This window comes from Rhinopithecus roxellana, chromosome 16, assembly GCF_007565055.1.
Source record: "Rhinopithecus roxellana isolate Shanxi Qingling chromosome 16, ASM756505v1, whole genome shotgun sequence".
Classification (NCBI taxonomy): domain Eukaryota; kingdom Metazoa; phylum Chordata; class Mammalia; order Primates; family Cercopithecidae; genus Rhinopithecus; species Rhinopithecus roxellana.
In genome coordinates, this window is record NC_044564.1 from 13,399,524 (window position 1) to 13,412,227 (window position 12,704).

Here is a 12,704-nt window from a genome sequence, read left to right on the forward strand (position 1 = left end):
AAGTCTGGTCAAGTTGGTTTTAACAGAGTTGATTAGTTGCAGTGAAGGGTTTGAAAAAGAGAAGCCTTCTATTTATTTAACATCTACTATGTGCCAGGCATTGTTCTAGGCAGGGAAAAGTGGGAGAGACATGGTCCTTTGTTCTGATGGGACCCACCCAGACATTAAAGAAAGAATCACCCAGAGAGAAGTACCCTTGTGATAACAAGGGTGGCAAGTGAGGGAGGATGAGAAGTGCAGGCTGAGGGCTGTCCTCAGAGACTTCCCTGGGGAGGGAACATCCCACCGTGGCCCTGAGGCTGTTTGAAGGCTGACCCAGGCAGGGTGTGGGAGAAGGGTGTTCCGGATGCAGGAGGTGGCACATGCGAAGGGAGGTGCAAGCTGGGAAGATTCACCTGGGAGGAAGGCGGAGCGCAGACCTTGCCCTGGAAAGGAGACCGCTGTTTATCCTCAGAGCACTGGGGGGCCACTGCAGGTGTGAAGCAGGGGAAGGGTTTATCCTCAGAACACTGGGGGGGCCACGGCAGGTGTGAAGCAGGGGAAGCGGTGGGATTCGCTGAAGTGACTTCTCATTCATGCTAGGTAGCCAGAAGTTCTCGTGAAAGCAAAACCCTTTTCTGCTCTTTCCTGGGGACTGGGGAAGAAAGGATGAAGGACTTGAGAGAGAACACATTCAGGGAAATGCAGATTGCTTAGAATTAGGTTTATGGGGGCCGGGCGCGGTGGCTCACGCCTGTAATCCCAGCACTTTGGGAGGCCGAGGTGGGCGGATCACAAGGTCAGGAGATCGAGACCACAGTGAAACCCCATCTCTACTAAAAATGCAAAAAATTAGCCGGGCGCGGTGGCGGGCGCCTGTAGTCCCAGCTACTCAGGAGGCTGAGGCAGGAGAATGGCGTGAACCCAGGAGGCGGAGCTTGCAGTGAGCTGAGATCCGGCCACTGCACTCCAGCCTGGGCGACAGAGCGAGACTCCGTCTCAAAAAAAAAAAAAAAAAAAAAAAAAAGAATTAGGTTTATGGTTTTTTGGTGACAAGGGCAGTAACACAGCAAGTCACGGCCACAGGGGAAAACGGCCGGTAGTGATTTTTCTGCATCTCTTCCTTCCTTGTTCATCTGGCTGTCAGCCTGGGGGGCCCTTTGGAAGATTTCAAATGTGTGCTTCAGGCCCTCTTGCCAGACCACCGGGCAGTCAGTAGGAGGGTAACCAGGCAGCTTCCAGAGAAACTGCCAAACTCACTGCCACCACACCCCTAGGAACCAGTTCCAATCGGGGCCGCAGTCATAGCAAACAATGGTAATATTTACCAAGTATTTCTGGAAAAATGAGTGCAAAGTGCAGGAAACGCAGTGCAAATTGCTAGAACGCAGTACATTAGCAACATAGGACATTTAATGAGTCTGGGAAGAGAGGTATGAATTTCAGGAAAATGTCAATTGCCGCAATGTAAACAAGAGGATTCTCAATATCTCATTCTCCGTAGGACTTTATTTCAGTCTTTGGTTATAACTAGTTTTGTGATTCTTGGGAGAGACTTCATTCTAAGCGTCAAGGGGGGGAAAACTGGAGAATTTTGGGAAAGAGAGGAGTGGGGGTTGCTAGTGCATCACAGACTAGCAGAGAGCTTTGGGGGCACTGGCACGATCCCATTTGAGGAAAACTGAAACTGCAGCTGGGGCTGGTGTGCTTCCAGGAAAAGTGTTTGCTGTAAAAACTGGGCCCATAGTGGGTGCCATGGTCTGAATGTGTCCTCCCCAAATTCATATGCTAAAATCGAATCCCCAAGACAATGGTTTAGGTGGGACCTTTGGGAGGTGGTGAGGTCACAGGGCGGGGGCCCTTGTGGATGGGATTAGTGCCCGTATAAGGGAGACCCCAGAGAGACTCCTCACCTCTTCCACCAGGTGAGGATGAAGCAAGAAGGTACCAGGTGCCATCTGTGAACCAGAAAATAGGCCCTTTCCAGGCGCTGAATCTAATGTATCTTAGACTTCCCCGGCACCCAGTTTATGGGATTCTGCTATAGCAGCCCAAACGGACTCAGACAGGGGGACAACTGCTCACACCTCACTGGGTTGCAGGTGGGGATGGTGTCTTGTCCAGGAAAGGGAAAGACTGACGTCAAGGTCAGCCAGCGCATTTCCTGTCTCACGCAGCCCTGTTGCTGGGGACCGAGGAGGGACCTGGGAAATAGGCACTGACACCCTTGTCCAAGTGACTTCACTTAGACCCACTTCTTCAGCAGCTCAATCTATGGTCAAGTAAGGTCAGGAAGCCCAGGACCCATGGGCTACAGGCCAGCAGGGTGCTCACTTGTCCCCCTTCTCTGCAGTTCCTGACAGCCTCCTCATGAAGGTGCTGAGCCAGCGTCTGAACCAGCAGGACTGCATCCAGAAAGGCTGGGTGCTGCACGGCGTCCCGCGGGACCTGGACCAGGCACACCTGCTAAACAGCCTGGGCTACAATCCCAACAGGTGAGTGGCCTCAGCCAAGCCCACAGCCCTGGCCAAGACCCTGGGCACCCCCCCTGCAGGGCTCAGCTGAAGGGGTCTAGGTTACACAAGCCTTCACGTGTTCCTGAAGTGGAATGTCTCCTGGTCACCCCCATTCCCACTCACCCCATCTGCCCGGTGGACTAGGAGTCAGGCTTGGGTTCAAATACTGGCTTTCACTCTCCTTGCTGGACCCTCATCTGTAAAACAGTAATAAATATCAGTCTTGCCTTCTTTGGGAAATTGTTATACAAATCAACTGATGTTTTCTTTTACTATTTTTACAGTTTCATTTTTACATTTAAATCTTTGATGCAACTGATATTTATTTTGATGTGAGTAGGCATTATGAATCGCCTTTTTTTTTTTCCCAAATGGTTAACCATTTGTTCGGACTGTTGACTATCATTGGATGGTCTGTCTTCCCTCTACTAGCTTGAACTTGAGAGCTCATCACAATTATATATATTGTGGAGAGCAATGAACCCCACCCAAGTGAAAGTAAACGCTACTTAGTCTGAGCTTGCAATAGCAAGGGGTCAGCCACCATTGCTTGGCGTTTTGGCAGAGACTCACAGGCAGGCAGCGGAGGTGACAGCATTCTAGTGGAAGGTGGGAAAGGCTTCGGTTCTACTGTGCCCCAATTGGAGGCTGTTGGCTTGGGGAAGCTGGGTGGGCTAACTAGAGGCGGGGCCTCCTGTGTAACGGGTTAAGGGAACATATTTGGCTTTCTCTGGTTGGTCCTACCTTGCAAATGGTGGCAAAAATGAGGGAAGCTCTCAATTCCTGATCAAGTCCTGGCCCTTTGGAGATGATTGCTGCAGAGATTGTGGTCTGACTCCCTGGGCAGGTTGCCGCAGGTTGTGGGTTCCAGTTCTGTTTTTACATATGGTCTGACCATCATCAAAACTGTGTGTTTAGTCTCTCAATATACTGGGCCTGTGTCTGAACTTTCTCTTGTCTGAGTGTCTATTTCTGCAGTAGTACCACTCTGTTTAACTGCTTTACTTTTGTCATATATTATATTTCAATAGTCAATGCAGGACAAGGCCCTCTCATTAATCTTTATTGTCTTTTATATATTTATTATTCCAACTGAACACTATAATGATTTTATCATGTGCAAAAAGAAACTGCCATTGACATTTTAGCTGGAATTGCCTTAGATTTTCAAACTGATCTGTGATATGGTTTGGCTCTGGGTTCCCACCCACATCTCGTCTTGAACTATAATCCCCACATGTTAAGGAGGGACCTGGTGGGAGGTGTTTGGATCATGGGGGTGGTTTCCCCCATGCTGTTCTCTTGCTAGTGAATGAGTTCTCATGAGATCTGATGGTTTTAAAGTGTGGCACCTCCCCATTTGTTTTCTCCTGCTGCCATGTAAGATGTGCCTTGCTTCCCCTCTACCTTCTGCCAAGACTGTAAGTTTCCTGAGGCCTCCCCAGCCATGTGGAACTGTGAATCAGTTAAACCTCTTTCCTTTATAAATTACCTAATCTCAAGTAGTTCTTTATAGCAGTGTGAAATGGACTAATCTAACCCGTTACAGTTTGACATGGCTATATCCTGTCTTTGTTTCTAGTGAAAATATCAACACTTCCTTGGGTCTTGCATTTTTTATTTCTAGATATATTATCTCTTGTTCTTCTTACTGATATTATAGTAAGATCTTTTCATTCCGTATTTTCTAAGTGGGTTTTTCAAGAGTGTAGAAAAGACATTGATTTTGGCTTACTTATTTTATACTCCAGCCACCTTCTCAAACCCTCCTGCTATTTTGGATAGTTTTTCAGTGATTCTCTTGAGTTTTTCAGGTGGATGATCATGTCATCTACAAATACTCATCCTTTTGCCTCTTCCTTTTCAATATTTATACTTTTCATTTTACTCTTGTTGGATGGTACTTTCAGAACAGGGTGTCATGATCGACAGGGTGGTCTTTCCTGACCGTAAGGGCTGTCCTGGTACTGCTGATATTGAGGTGCTACTGGCTTTTGGTTTGAAGTGCATACAATTTGTATGAAGTTAAAGAAGTATAGCTCCGTGATTTGAAATCTCTTGTTAATGTTGAATTTTATCAAGAGCTTTTCAGCATCCTTTAAAATTAATTTTTCTCTTTTTGACATATTGATATTATAAATTATGTTAATAGGCCGGGCGCAGTGGCTCAAGCCTGTAATCCCAGCACTTTGGGAGGCCGAGATGGGCAGATCACGAGGTCAGGAGATCGAGACCATCCTGGCTAACATGATGAAACCCCGTCTCTACTAAAAAAATACAAAAAACTAGCCGGGTGTGGTGGTGGCCACCTGTAGTCCCAGCTACTTGGGAGGCTGAGGCAGGAAAATGGCGTAAACCCGGGAGGCGGAGCTTGCAGTGAGCTCAGATCCGGCCACTGCACTCCAGCCTGGGTGACAGAGCGAGACTCCGTCTCAAAAATAAAATAAAATAAAATAAAATGAAATAAAATAAAATAAAATAAAATAAAATAAAATAAAATAAATAAATTACCTCCTGAGTAGCTGGGATAACAAGTGTGTGCCACCTTGCATGGCTAATTTTTGTATTTTTATTAGAAACAGGTTTCACCATGTTGGCCAGGCTGGTCTTGAACTCCTGACCTCAGGTGGTCCACCCGCGTCAGCCTCCCAAAGCACTGGGATTACAGGCATGAGCCACCGCACCTAGCCAAATATGAGTATCTTTTTTTTTTTTTTTTTTTTTTTTTGAGATGGAGTCTCGCTCTGTCTCCCAGGCTGGAGTGCAGTGGTATGATCTTGGCTCACTGCAAGCTCTGCCTCCCAGGTACACACCATTCTCCTGCCTCAGCCTCCTGAGTAGCTGGGACTACAGGCGCCTGCCACCATGCCCGGCTAATTTTTTGTGTATTTAGTAGAGATGGAATTTCACCATGTTAGCCAGGATGGTCTTGATCTCCTGACCTTGTGATCTGCCCACCTTGGCCTCCCAAAGTTCTGGGATTACAGGTGTGAGCCACCGCACCCGGCCCAAATTTGAGTATCTTTAAGCAGCTAAGTTTGTCATAACATGATAATGGCAGCACAAGGAAATTAACATGCTGTTGGATTGTATTGGCTACATTTTTATTTAGTTTTTTTGCATTAATATGCATATATAGGATGGATTAGATTTTTTCCACATTCTTGTGCTTTGTTAGGCTTTGGTACCAGTAATGTGAAAGTTTCATAGATTTTCTTTCTTTCCCCATATCTGAGAGAGTTTTTAAAACTCCAGCAGTAACTATTTTTAGGATCTGGCACTTACAGGGCAAAGGTAGCCTGTTAACAATTTGATTAATTTTGTTCATGGTGTTTGGTCAATTCAGATTTCTCTCTTTTCTTGTGCAATTGATCTCTTCCTAGAAAATCATCCCTTTCCCTATCTTTAAATATATTAATATAATTTGAATATCTTGTGCCATTAATTTTTATTGTGTTTCCTACAGTTTGCCTTATGTGTTTTGGTGCTATGTTATTTAGTGCATAAAGGTTTCTGTCAGCAATATGTTCGTTGTGAAATGTATTCTTGATGAAAGTGACCGTCAGTGACAGACAGCTAATTATCTACCCCAACATTTGTTCTAACTTTTCTCCTCAATAACAAAAGATCAATTTTCCGAAGAGTATATTGGTGTCTGAAAATAAAAGATCCCATTTTCCAGTCTTCTTTACAGCTATATGGAGCCACAACACGAAGTTCTGGCCAATGAGATATAAGCATACAGTTGTGTGGTTTTTCCAGGAAACCTGCTTTAAGGCATCTAACTCAGCTGGAAGGTGTTAGCTTTTGTTGTTGTTGTTTTGCCTTTCCTTTCTTTTTGATTTTCCTGAAGTTAATAATCATCTCGCTTTTTCACTTGTCTAGTTTTCTTTCTATCTATTAGTTAATTATTTCCACATCTCATAATAGCCTTTCAGAACAATTTCCCACAAAGTCCATCATATTGTGTAATCTATCAGTTTCAGGTTGTTTTTTCTTCTTGGTCACTCCCATTCCTCTCCTGTTTGGACTGGTTTTTATCTAGGCTTACTGCATAGTTGATCGTCAAGAGCTTTTCTTTACTATAATCAGAGGGATTCCCCTTGGCTTTCTTTTGAGTTGGAGTCTCTGTTTATTAAGTCACACATCTTCCTTTTATATACCCCCTTGATTTGACAAAGCAATTACCTCTAGTTGCTTCTTAAGTTAAAAAGATGGTTTAAAAGCAGTAGGCTGTTACACTGGCAACACATGTAAGAAGTCACCCTTTATGCCTGTTTATGCCTGTACACAACAATCATTTTGGGATTGTCATTCACTACTACACTGAAGATTCTCTTTACCCCTGTCCCGTGTTAGATATTTTATTTCTGTATCACATGGCTTCCTTTTTCTTGGTTTACTCCCTTGTTTTGGTTGAACACATCTATCAGTAACTTCCTGAGAAAGAGTGTATGGGAGGTAAATTTTGAGAGTCCCTACTATTCTATCTGAAAGTGTCTATTCGATCTTCATACTTGTTGGATAGATTGACTGGGTGAGAAATTATAGGCTGGAAATGATTTTCCCGTCGAATTTTGAATCTCCAGTGTTGCTAAGAAGTCCAATGCCGATCTGATCCTGATCCTTTATATGTGACTTTTTTCTTTCTGTGGAAGTTTGTAGGCTCTTTCCTTTGTCTCCAGGGTTCTGAAATTTCACAGTGAAATTTCATTATATCGTCGGTATAGGTCAGATTTACTCCACTGTACCAGAAATTAATCTTGAAACCTGTGTCCTTCAGTCCTGGGATATTTTCTTGAATTATTTTGTTAATGATTTTTTCCCCTTTTTTCTATTCTCCCTGTAACTCCTGTTATTTGGGCGTTGGATCTTCAGGACTGGCCTTCTAAATGATATAAAAATATCTTTTTTCCCTTGTATTTTGTGTGTATGTGTGTGTGTGTGATCAGCTACTGCTTTTTGTTTTGTTTGCCTCTACTTTCTAGGAGATTTCCTCAACTCTCTCTGCCAACATTTTTATTGAATTCTAATTTCTGCTCTTGGGTTTGTTTATTTCTGCAATATTCAAGAGCTTTTTGTTTTCTGAATATTCCTTTTATAGTTTCTTGATCTTGTTTCGTGGATTTTTTATCTCTTAAAAATGTTAATGACATATTTGATTTTGTTGGGAGGATGGGGAGATAGGCTTTTTTCCTCTTCTTTTCTGCATAATCAGTTTCTATAGAATTTTTATTTGTCTTGGTCTTATTCTTTCTCAGCAGAGTCTTTTTTTACCCTTAGATGTTGGATTACCCTTGGTTGTTTGCTCATGTCTGAGAATGGGAGACTGCAAAAGCGATTTGGAAGCTCTGAGTGCATGGATAGAGCCCACAGGCTTAGTCTTCACTGTAGGGTGATATCACTGGGGTGATCAAATTGGGCCATTTGTGCAGAACCCTCCCACCAAGTGTCAACATCATTAGGTCTTTTCCTCTGGGCTGCTCAGATTCCCCAGAGAGGACTCATGCAGTCTCCTGCTGGGGGCTAAAGGCCTTCTGCCAGGACCCCCTCTGGGGGTCCAGGGGAGAAGCAGGACAGTGGGAAGGGCAGGGGAGGGGTCTCACATACTGCATGCAGTTTGCATACTTTTACCTAATTCCCTTGTGTTTGCCATAGACTCAGGCTCTCAACTGTGCTTGGCATTCTTCAGCCCAAAGAGTCTGTGTTTTATCCTCTCAAGAGAATAAATGTTTCATTTCTTCCCAAGTGGAGGAGAGATATTCACTCACTGGGTGGAGTGAGGAAAGGATCTAGGACTCACTCTGTTCTCAAACAAATTTCAACCAAGCCCCCTTATTTTAGCCACCAGCTCCCAGGTGGCACCTGTGCATGAGCCTTTTGAGGATTTTCTGGGGAAGATGAGGTTGATTCTCAGTTTTCCTATTACTGATTTAGGATTTGGCTTTCTGAGGCCGCCTCAGCTCGTTGCCTGTGGTCCAAGTCTGCTTTCCAGCATCGAAAAAGGAAAGTCCTTTGTCTGACTGCCTTTCTCTTCCCTATTCTTTCTGTGCTTGTGGGTTAGTTTTTCAAAGTGCCTTTCCTGTCATTTTTCTGTGGGATTTGGGGAAGAAACAAAATCTGGTGCGGTTTTCAAAAAGCCATTTTTATCTGGAATCGAAACTCTGATTTCTTTGTTACATTTGCATGTTCCTAAGTTTTACTTTCAGCTATTTCGCTTCTCTTATTTTTTGTTGATGACACTACTAAAAAGCTATGTGGAAGCTCTGGTTGCATGGGTGGAGCCCGTAGACGTTGTCTTCACTGTGGACAGAATGAAATTGGGTTTGATATATTTTCTTCAATCTGAATGTCTTTTTCCTTGAATAGTTGAGTCTATCCCACTTATTTTTGCTTTTCTTACTTTATTTTGTGCTTCATTATGGTTTCCTTTGTTTTCCATCTTTTCTTTATGGGATGTGTTTTGAGTTTTGTTCTTGTTATTGTTAGCTTCTTACCTGCCCCACTTCCATTAATTTAGGAGATATCTGTTTGTAGTTCTAATAGTCTCTTCAACATGACTTGATTAAACCTTATTTCTCAGTTTGTTGATTTTGAAATGCAGCAGAATATCTTGACCCCTTCATATGAAAGATGTCGGCTGGGCGTGGTGGCTCACGCCTTTGGGAGGCCGAAGTGGGTGGATCACGAGGTCCAGAGTTCAAGACCAGCCTGGACAATATGGTGAAACCCCCTCTCTACTGAAAATACGAAAATTAGCCGGGCATCGGCCAGGCGCGGTGGCTCAAGCCTGTAATCCCAGCACTTTGGGAGGCCGAGACGGGTGGATCATGAGGTCAGGAGATCGAGACCATCCTGGTCTACACGGTGAAACCCCGTCTCTACTAAAAAAATACAAAAAACTAGCCGGGCGAGATGGCGGGCGCCTGTAGTCCCAGCTACTCGGGAGGCTGAGGCAGGAGAATGGCGTAAACCCGGGAGGCGGAGCTTGCAGTGAGCCGAGATCGCGCCACTGCACTCCAGCCTGGGCGACAGAGCTAGACTCCGTCTCAAAAAAAAAAAAAAAAAAAAAATTAGCCGGGCATGGTGGTGGGCGCCTGTAGTCCCAGCTACTCAGGAGGCTGAGGCAAGGAACTGTTTGAACCCAGGAGGCGGAGGTTACAGTGAGCTGAGATTGTACCACTGCACTCCAGCCTGTGCGACAGAGCAAGACTCCGTCTCAAAAAAAAAACAAAAAAACAAAAAACGATGTCAAAAAAGGATCCCACATGTACTGCCTCCTCATCCCCCTTCTCCAGCCATTCTCCATTTTGGGGGAGCCAGGGACAGATATATCCTGAAATTTTTCTGTGCCAGTCTATTATACACAGATTATTGTTTTTAATCAGTATTGATTAAACTTTTCTTTCTAGAAATATAACAATTATATTCTGTTTTTAACTATAATTGCTATACTTATAAAGTTTTTATTCTCTCTAAAACTGGATTGAGATTTCAACACCAGCTGTTTATATATTTCAACCTCTTCATTTATTAATTTTGATTTTGTCTTTCGTTTGAATGGATTATGTCTTTGAGTCATTTTCAGCAAGGGTACATAGATACTAAACTTCCTGAATTCTTGCATACTTGAGAATGTCTCTCCGCTATTTTTACTTGTAAACAACATCTGGCAAAGAATTCTTTGATCATATTTCTTTCTTTCGCCCCTCAAACTCCTCCCCGGCCCTCCGTGTTCCAAACCCCTTCTACATAGACGACTCTGACATGTTGCCAGATGTCTGTCTTGTCCGTCCGTCCTTCCTTCCATCCTTCCTTCCTTCCTTCCTTCCCTCCCTCCCTCCCTCCCTCCCTCCATTCTTTCTTCCTTCCTTCCTTTCTTCCTTTCTTTTTTCTTTCTTTCTCTCTCTCTCTCTTTCTCTCTCTCTCTTTCTTTCTTTCTCTCTTTCTCTCTTTCTTTTTCTTTCTCTCTTTCTCTCTTTCTTTCTTTCTTTCTTTTCTTTCTTTTTCTTTCTTTCTTTCTCACTCTGTCACCCAGGCTGGAGTGGCACAATCTCAGCTTGCTGCAACCTTCCCCTCCTGGCTTCAAGTGATTCTCCTGCCTCCGCCTCCTGAGTAGCTGGGATTACAGATGTGTGCCACCATGCACAGATAATTTTTGTATTTTTAGTAGAGACAGGGTTTCACCATGTTGACTGGGCTGGTCTTGAACTCCTGACCTCAGGTGATCCACCCACCTCGACCTCCCAAAGTGCTGGGATTACAGGCATGAGCCACCGCGCCTGGCCTATACATGTGCTTCTTTTGCCTGGGTGTTCATGAGATCTCTCTGTCTCTCTCTGCCTGTCTGTGTTCCCTACCCCATTCTCTTTAAGTTCATTTACAATCACTAGCCCATAGCTCAGTCTTGGTTCTCCTTATTACTTTTCTCTGACATTAGGAACCCTTTCACTTAACGGTGTTTCAGGAGAGTTTTCTTCTAGTAGATATATTAATATTTTTCGGGTTCATTTGCTTGGTTTTCTTCTTCAGTAAGACCAGTTATGTGTGTGTAAGATATTTGTCATCAGCTTTTCATAATTTGGATTTTCTGCTGGTGGCTTTTATCTTACTCTTTGGGTATTATTTTCTGGACTCTGACCTTCATGGTAACTGATTGTTCTCTGCTGTGTTTATTTATTGCTGCTTTTTATTTGATTTTTTGTTTCCATAATGCTTTTACTTTTCCCTTAGGTATTTTTCCTTCATTTTGTCAGCTTTCTTTGCATCTCCTTTTAAAAAATCTCATCATCTTTTCTTTCATTTCCTGTATCATGGAGCCCATTCTCTTTAAATTATTTGGAATATTCTGGTAAGGTTTTATCTAAAATGTTCTTACGTTTCCTGGAGTAATTTGTTTTCTTTTTTTTTTTTTTTTGAGGCGGAGTCTCGCTCTGTCGCCCGGACTGGAGTGCAGTGGCCAGATCTCAGCTCACTGCAAGCTCCGCCTCCCGGGTTTACGCCATTCTCCTGCCTCAGCCTCCCGAGTAGCTGGGACTACAGGCGCCTGCCACCTCGCCCGGCTAGTTTTTGTATTTTTAGTAGAGACGGGGTTTCACCGTGTTAGCCAGGATGGTCTCGATCTCCTGACTTCGTGATCCGCCCGTCTCGGCCTCCCAAAGTGCTGGGATTACAGGCTTGAGCCACCGCGCCCGGCTGAGTAATTTGTTTTCTAACGGCTATTCATTGTCTCTCTCTCTCTCTCTCTTTTTTTTTTTTTTTTGACTTTTATACCCCTTTCCTTCCATTTTTTGGTAGCACCTGTAACTGGGTCTCAAGATGGATATATTTTGCAAATCCTTTACCTTTGAATAGGCCGGTTGTTTGTTTAAGAATAGTGTGAGTTGGCATATTAGTTACCTATATTGCCGTAATAAATTACCACAAACTTGGTGGCTTAAAACAACACAAATTTATTGTCTTCAAATTCTGTAGTGCTAAAAATCATGGCACTGTCAGGGCTGCATTCCTTCCTGGAGGCTCTAGGGCAGAATCCGTTTCCTCGCCTCTTCCACCTTCTAGAGGCTGCCCGCACTCCTTGGCTCACGGCCCCTCCCACCATCTTCAGAGGCCATAGTGCAACTCCAACCCTTCCTCTGTACTCATGTCTTCCTGAGACCAAAGCCGGGAAAGGGTCTTAGATTTTAAGGAGCTATGTTATTAGATTGGGTCCACCCAGACAACCTGAGATAATCTTACCATATCAACACAGTTGACTTAATCCAGTCTGCAAAGTTCCTTGTTCCTTGTACGATAACCTATTCACAGAATCTGGGAATTAGGAGGTAAACATCTTGGAGTTGGGGGCAGGCATTATTCTGCCTTTCCCACAGTTAGAATCTCCTCAACTCTGAATTATATCCCTAGAGTTTGGGCCACAGAGTTTCCCATTGGAAGACTGAAACCTCTGTTTAGGCCCCGGGCAGCAGGGATCTGACAGTCTTAACCTAAGCATCCTGGTTTACTACCATTATTCCTGTGAAATTCCAGGGACCAAGTACCCAAAGGCTAAGTGTCCACCCTCTGTTCTTCCTAACATAGTTAATGCCACAGACATGGTTAATGTCACAGCACCAGCTGCATGGCTTCTTCTTCTTCTTCTTCTTCTTCTTTTTTTTTTTTTTTTTTTTTGAGATGGAATTTTGCTCTTGTTGCCCAGGCTGGAGTGCA

At 43.9% G+C, this 12,704-nt stretch overlaps 1 protein-coding gene across 2 annotated transcripts in view; it reads left to right on the forward strand.

Moving 5' to 3' along the window:
* Nucleotides 1-12,704, forward strand: part of AK8 (adenylate kinase 8) — a 163,408-nt gene that overhangs the window by 87,912 nt on the left and 62,792 nt on the right. For both annotated transcript variants that reach the window (XM_010372821.2, XM_030920315.1), the window contains one exon: nucleotides 2,333-2,474. In XM_010372821.2, coding sequence (XP_010371123.2) covers nucleotides 2,333-2,474 — 142 coding nt within the window. The remainder of the gene's footprint in view (nucleotides 1-2,332; nucleotides 2,475-12,704) is intronic.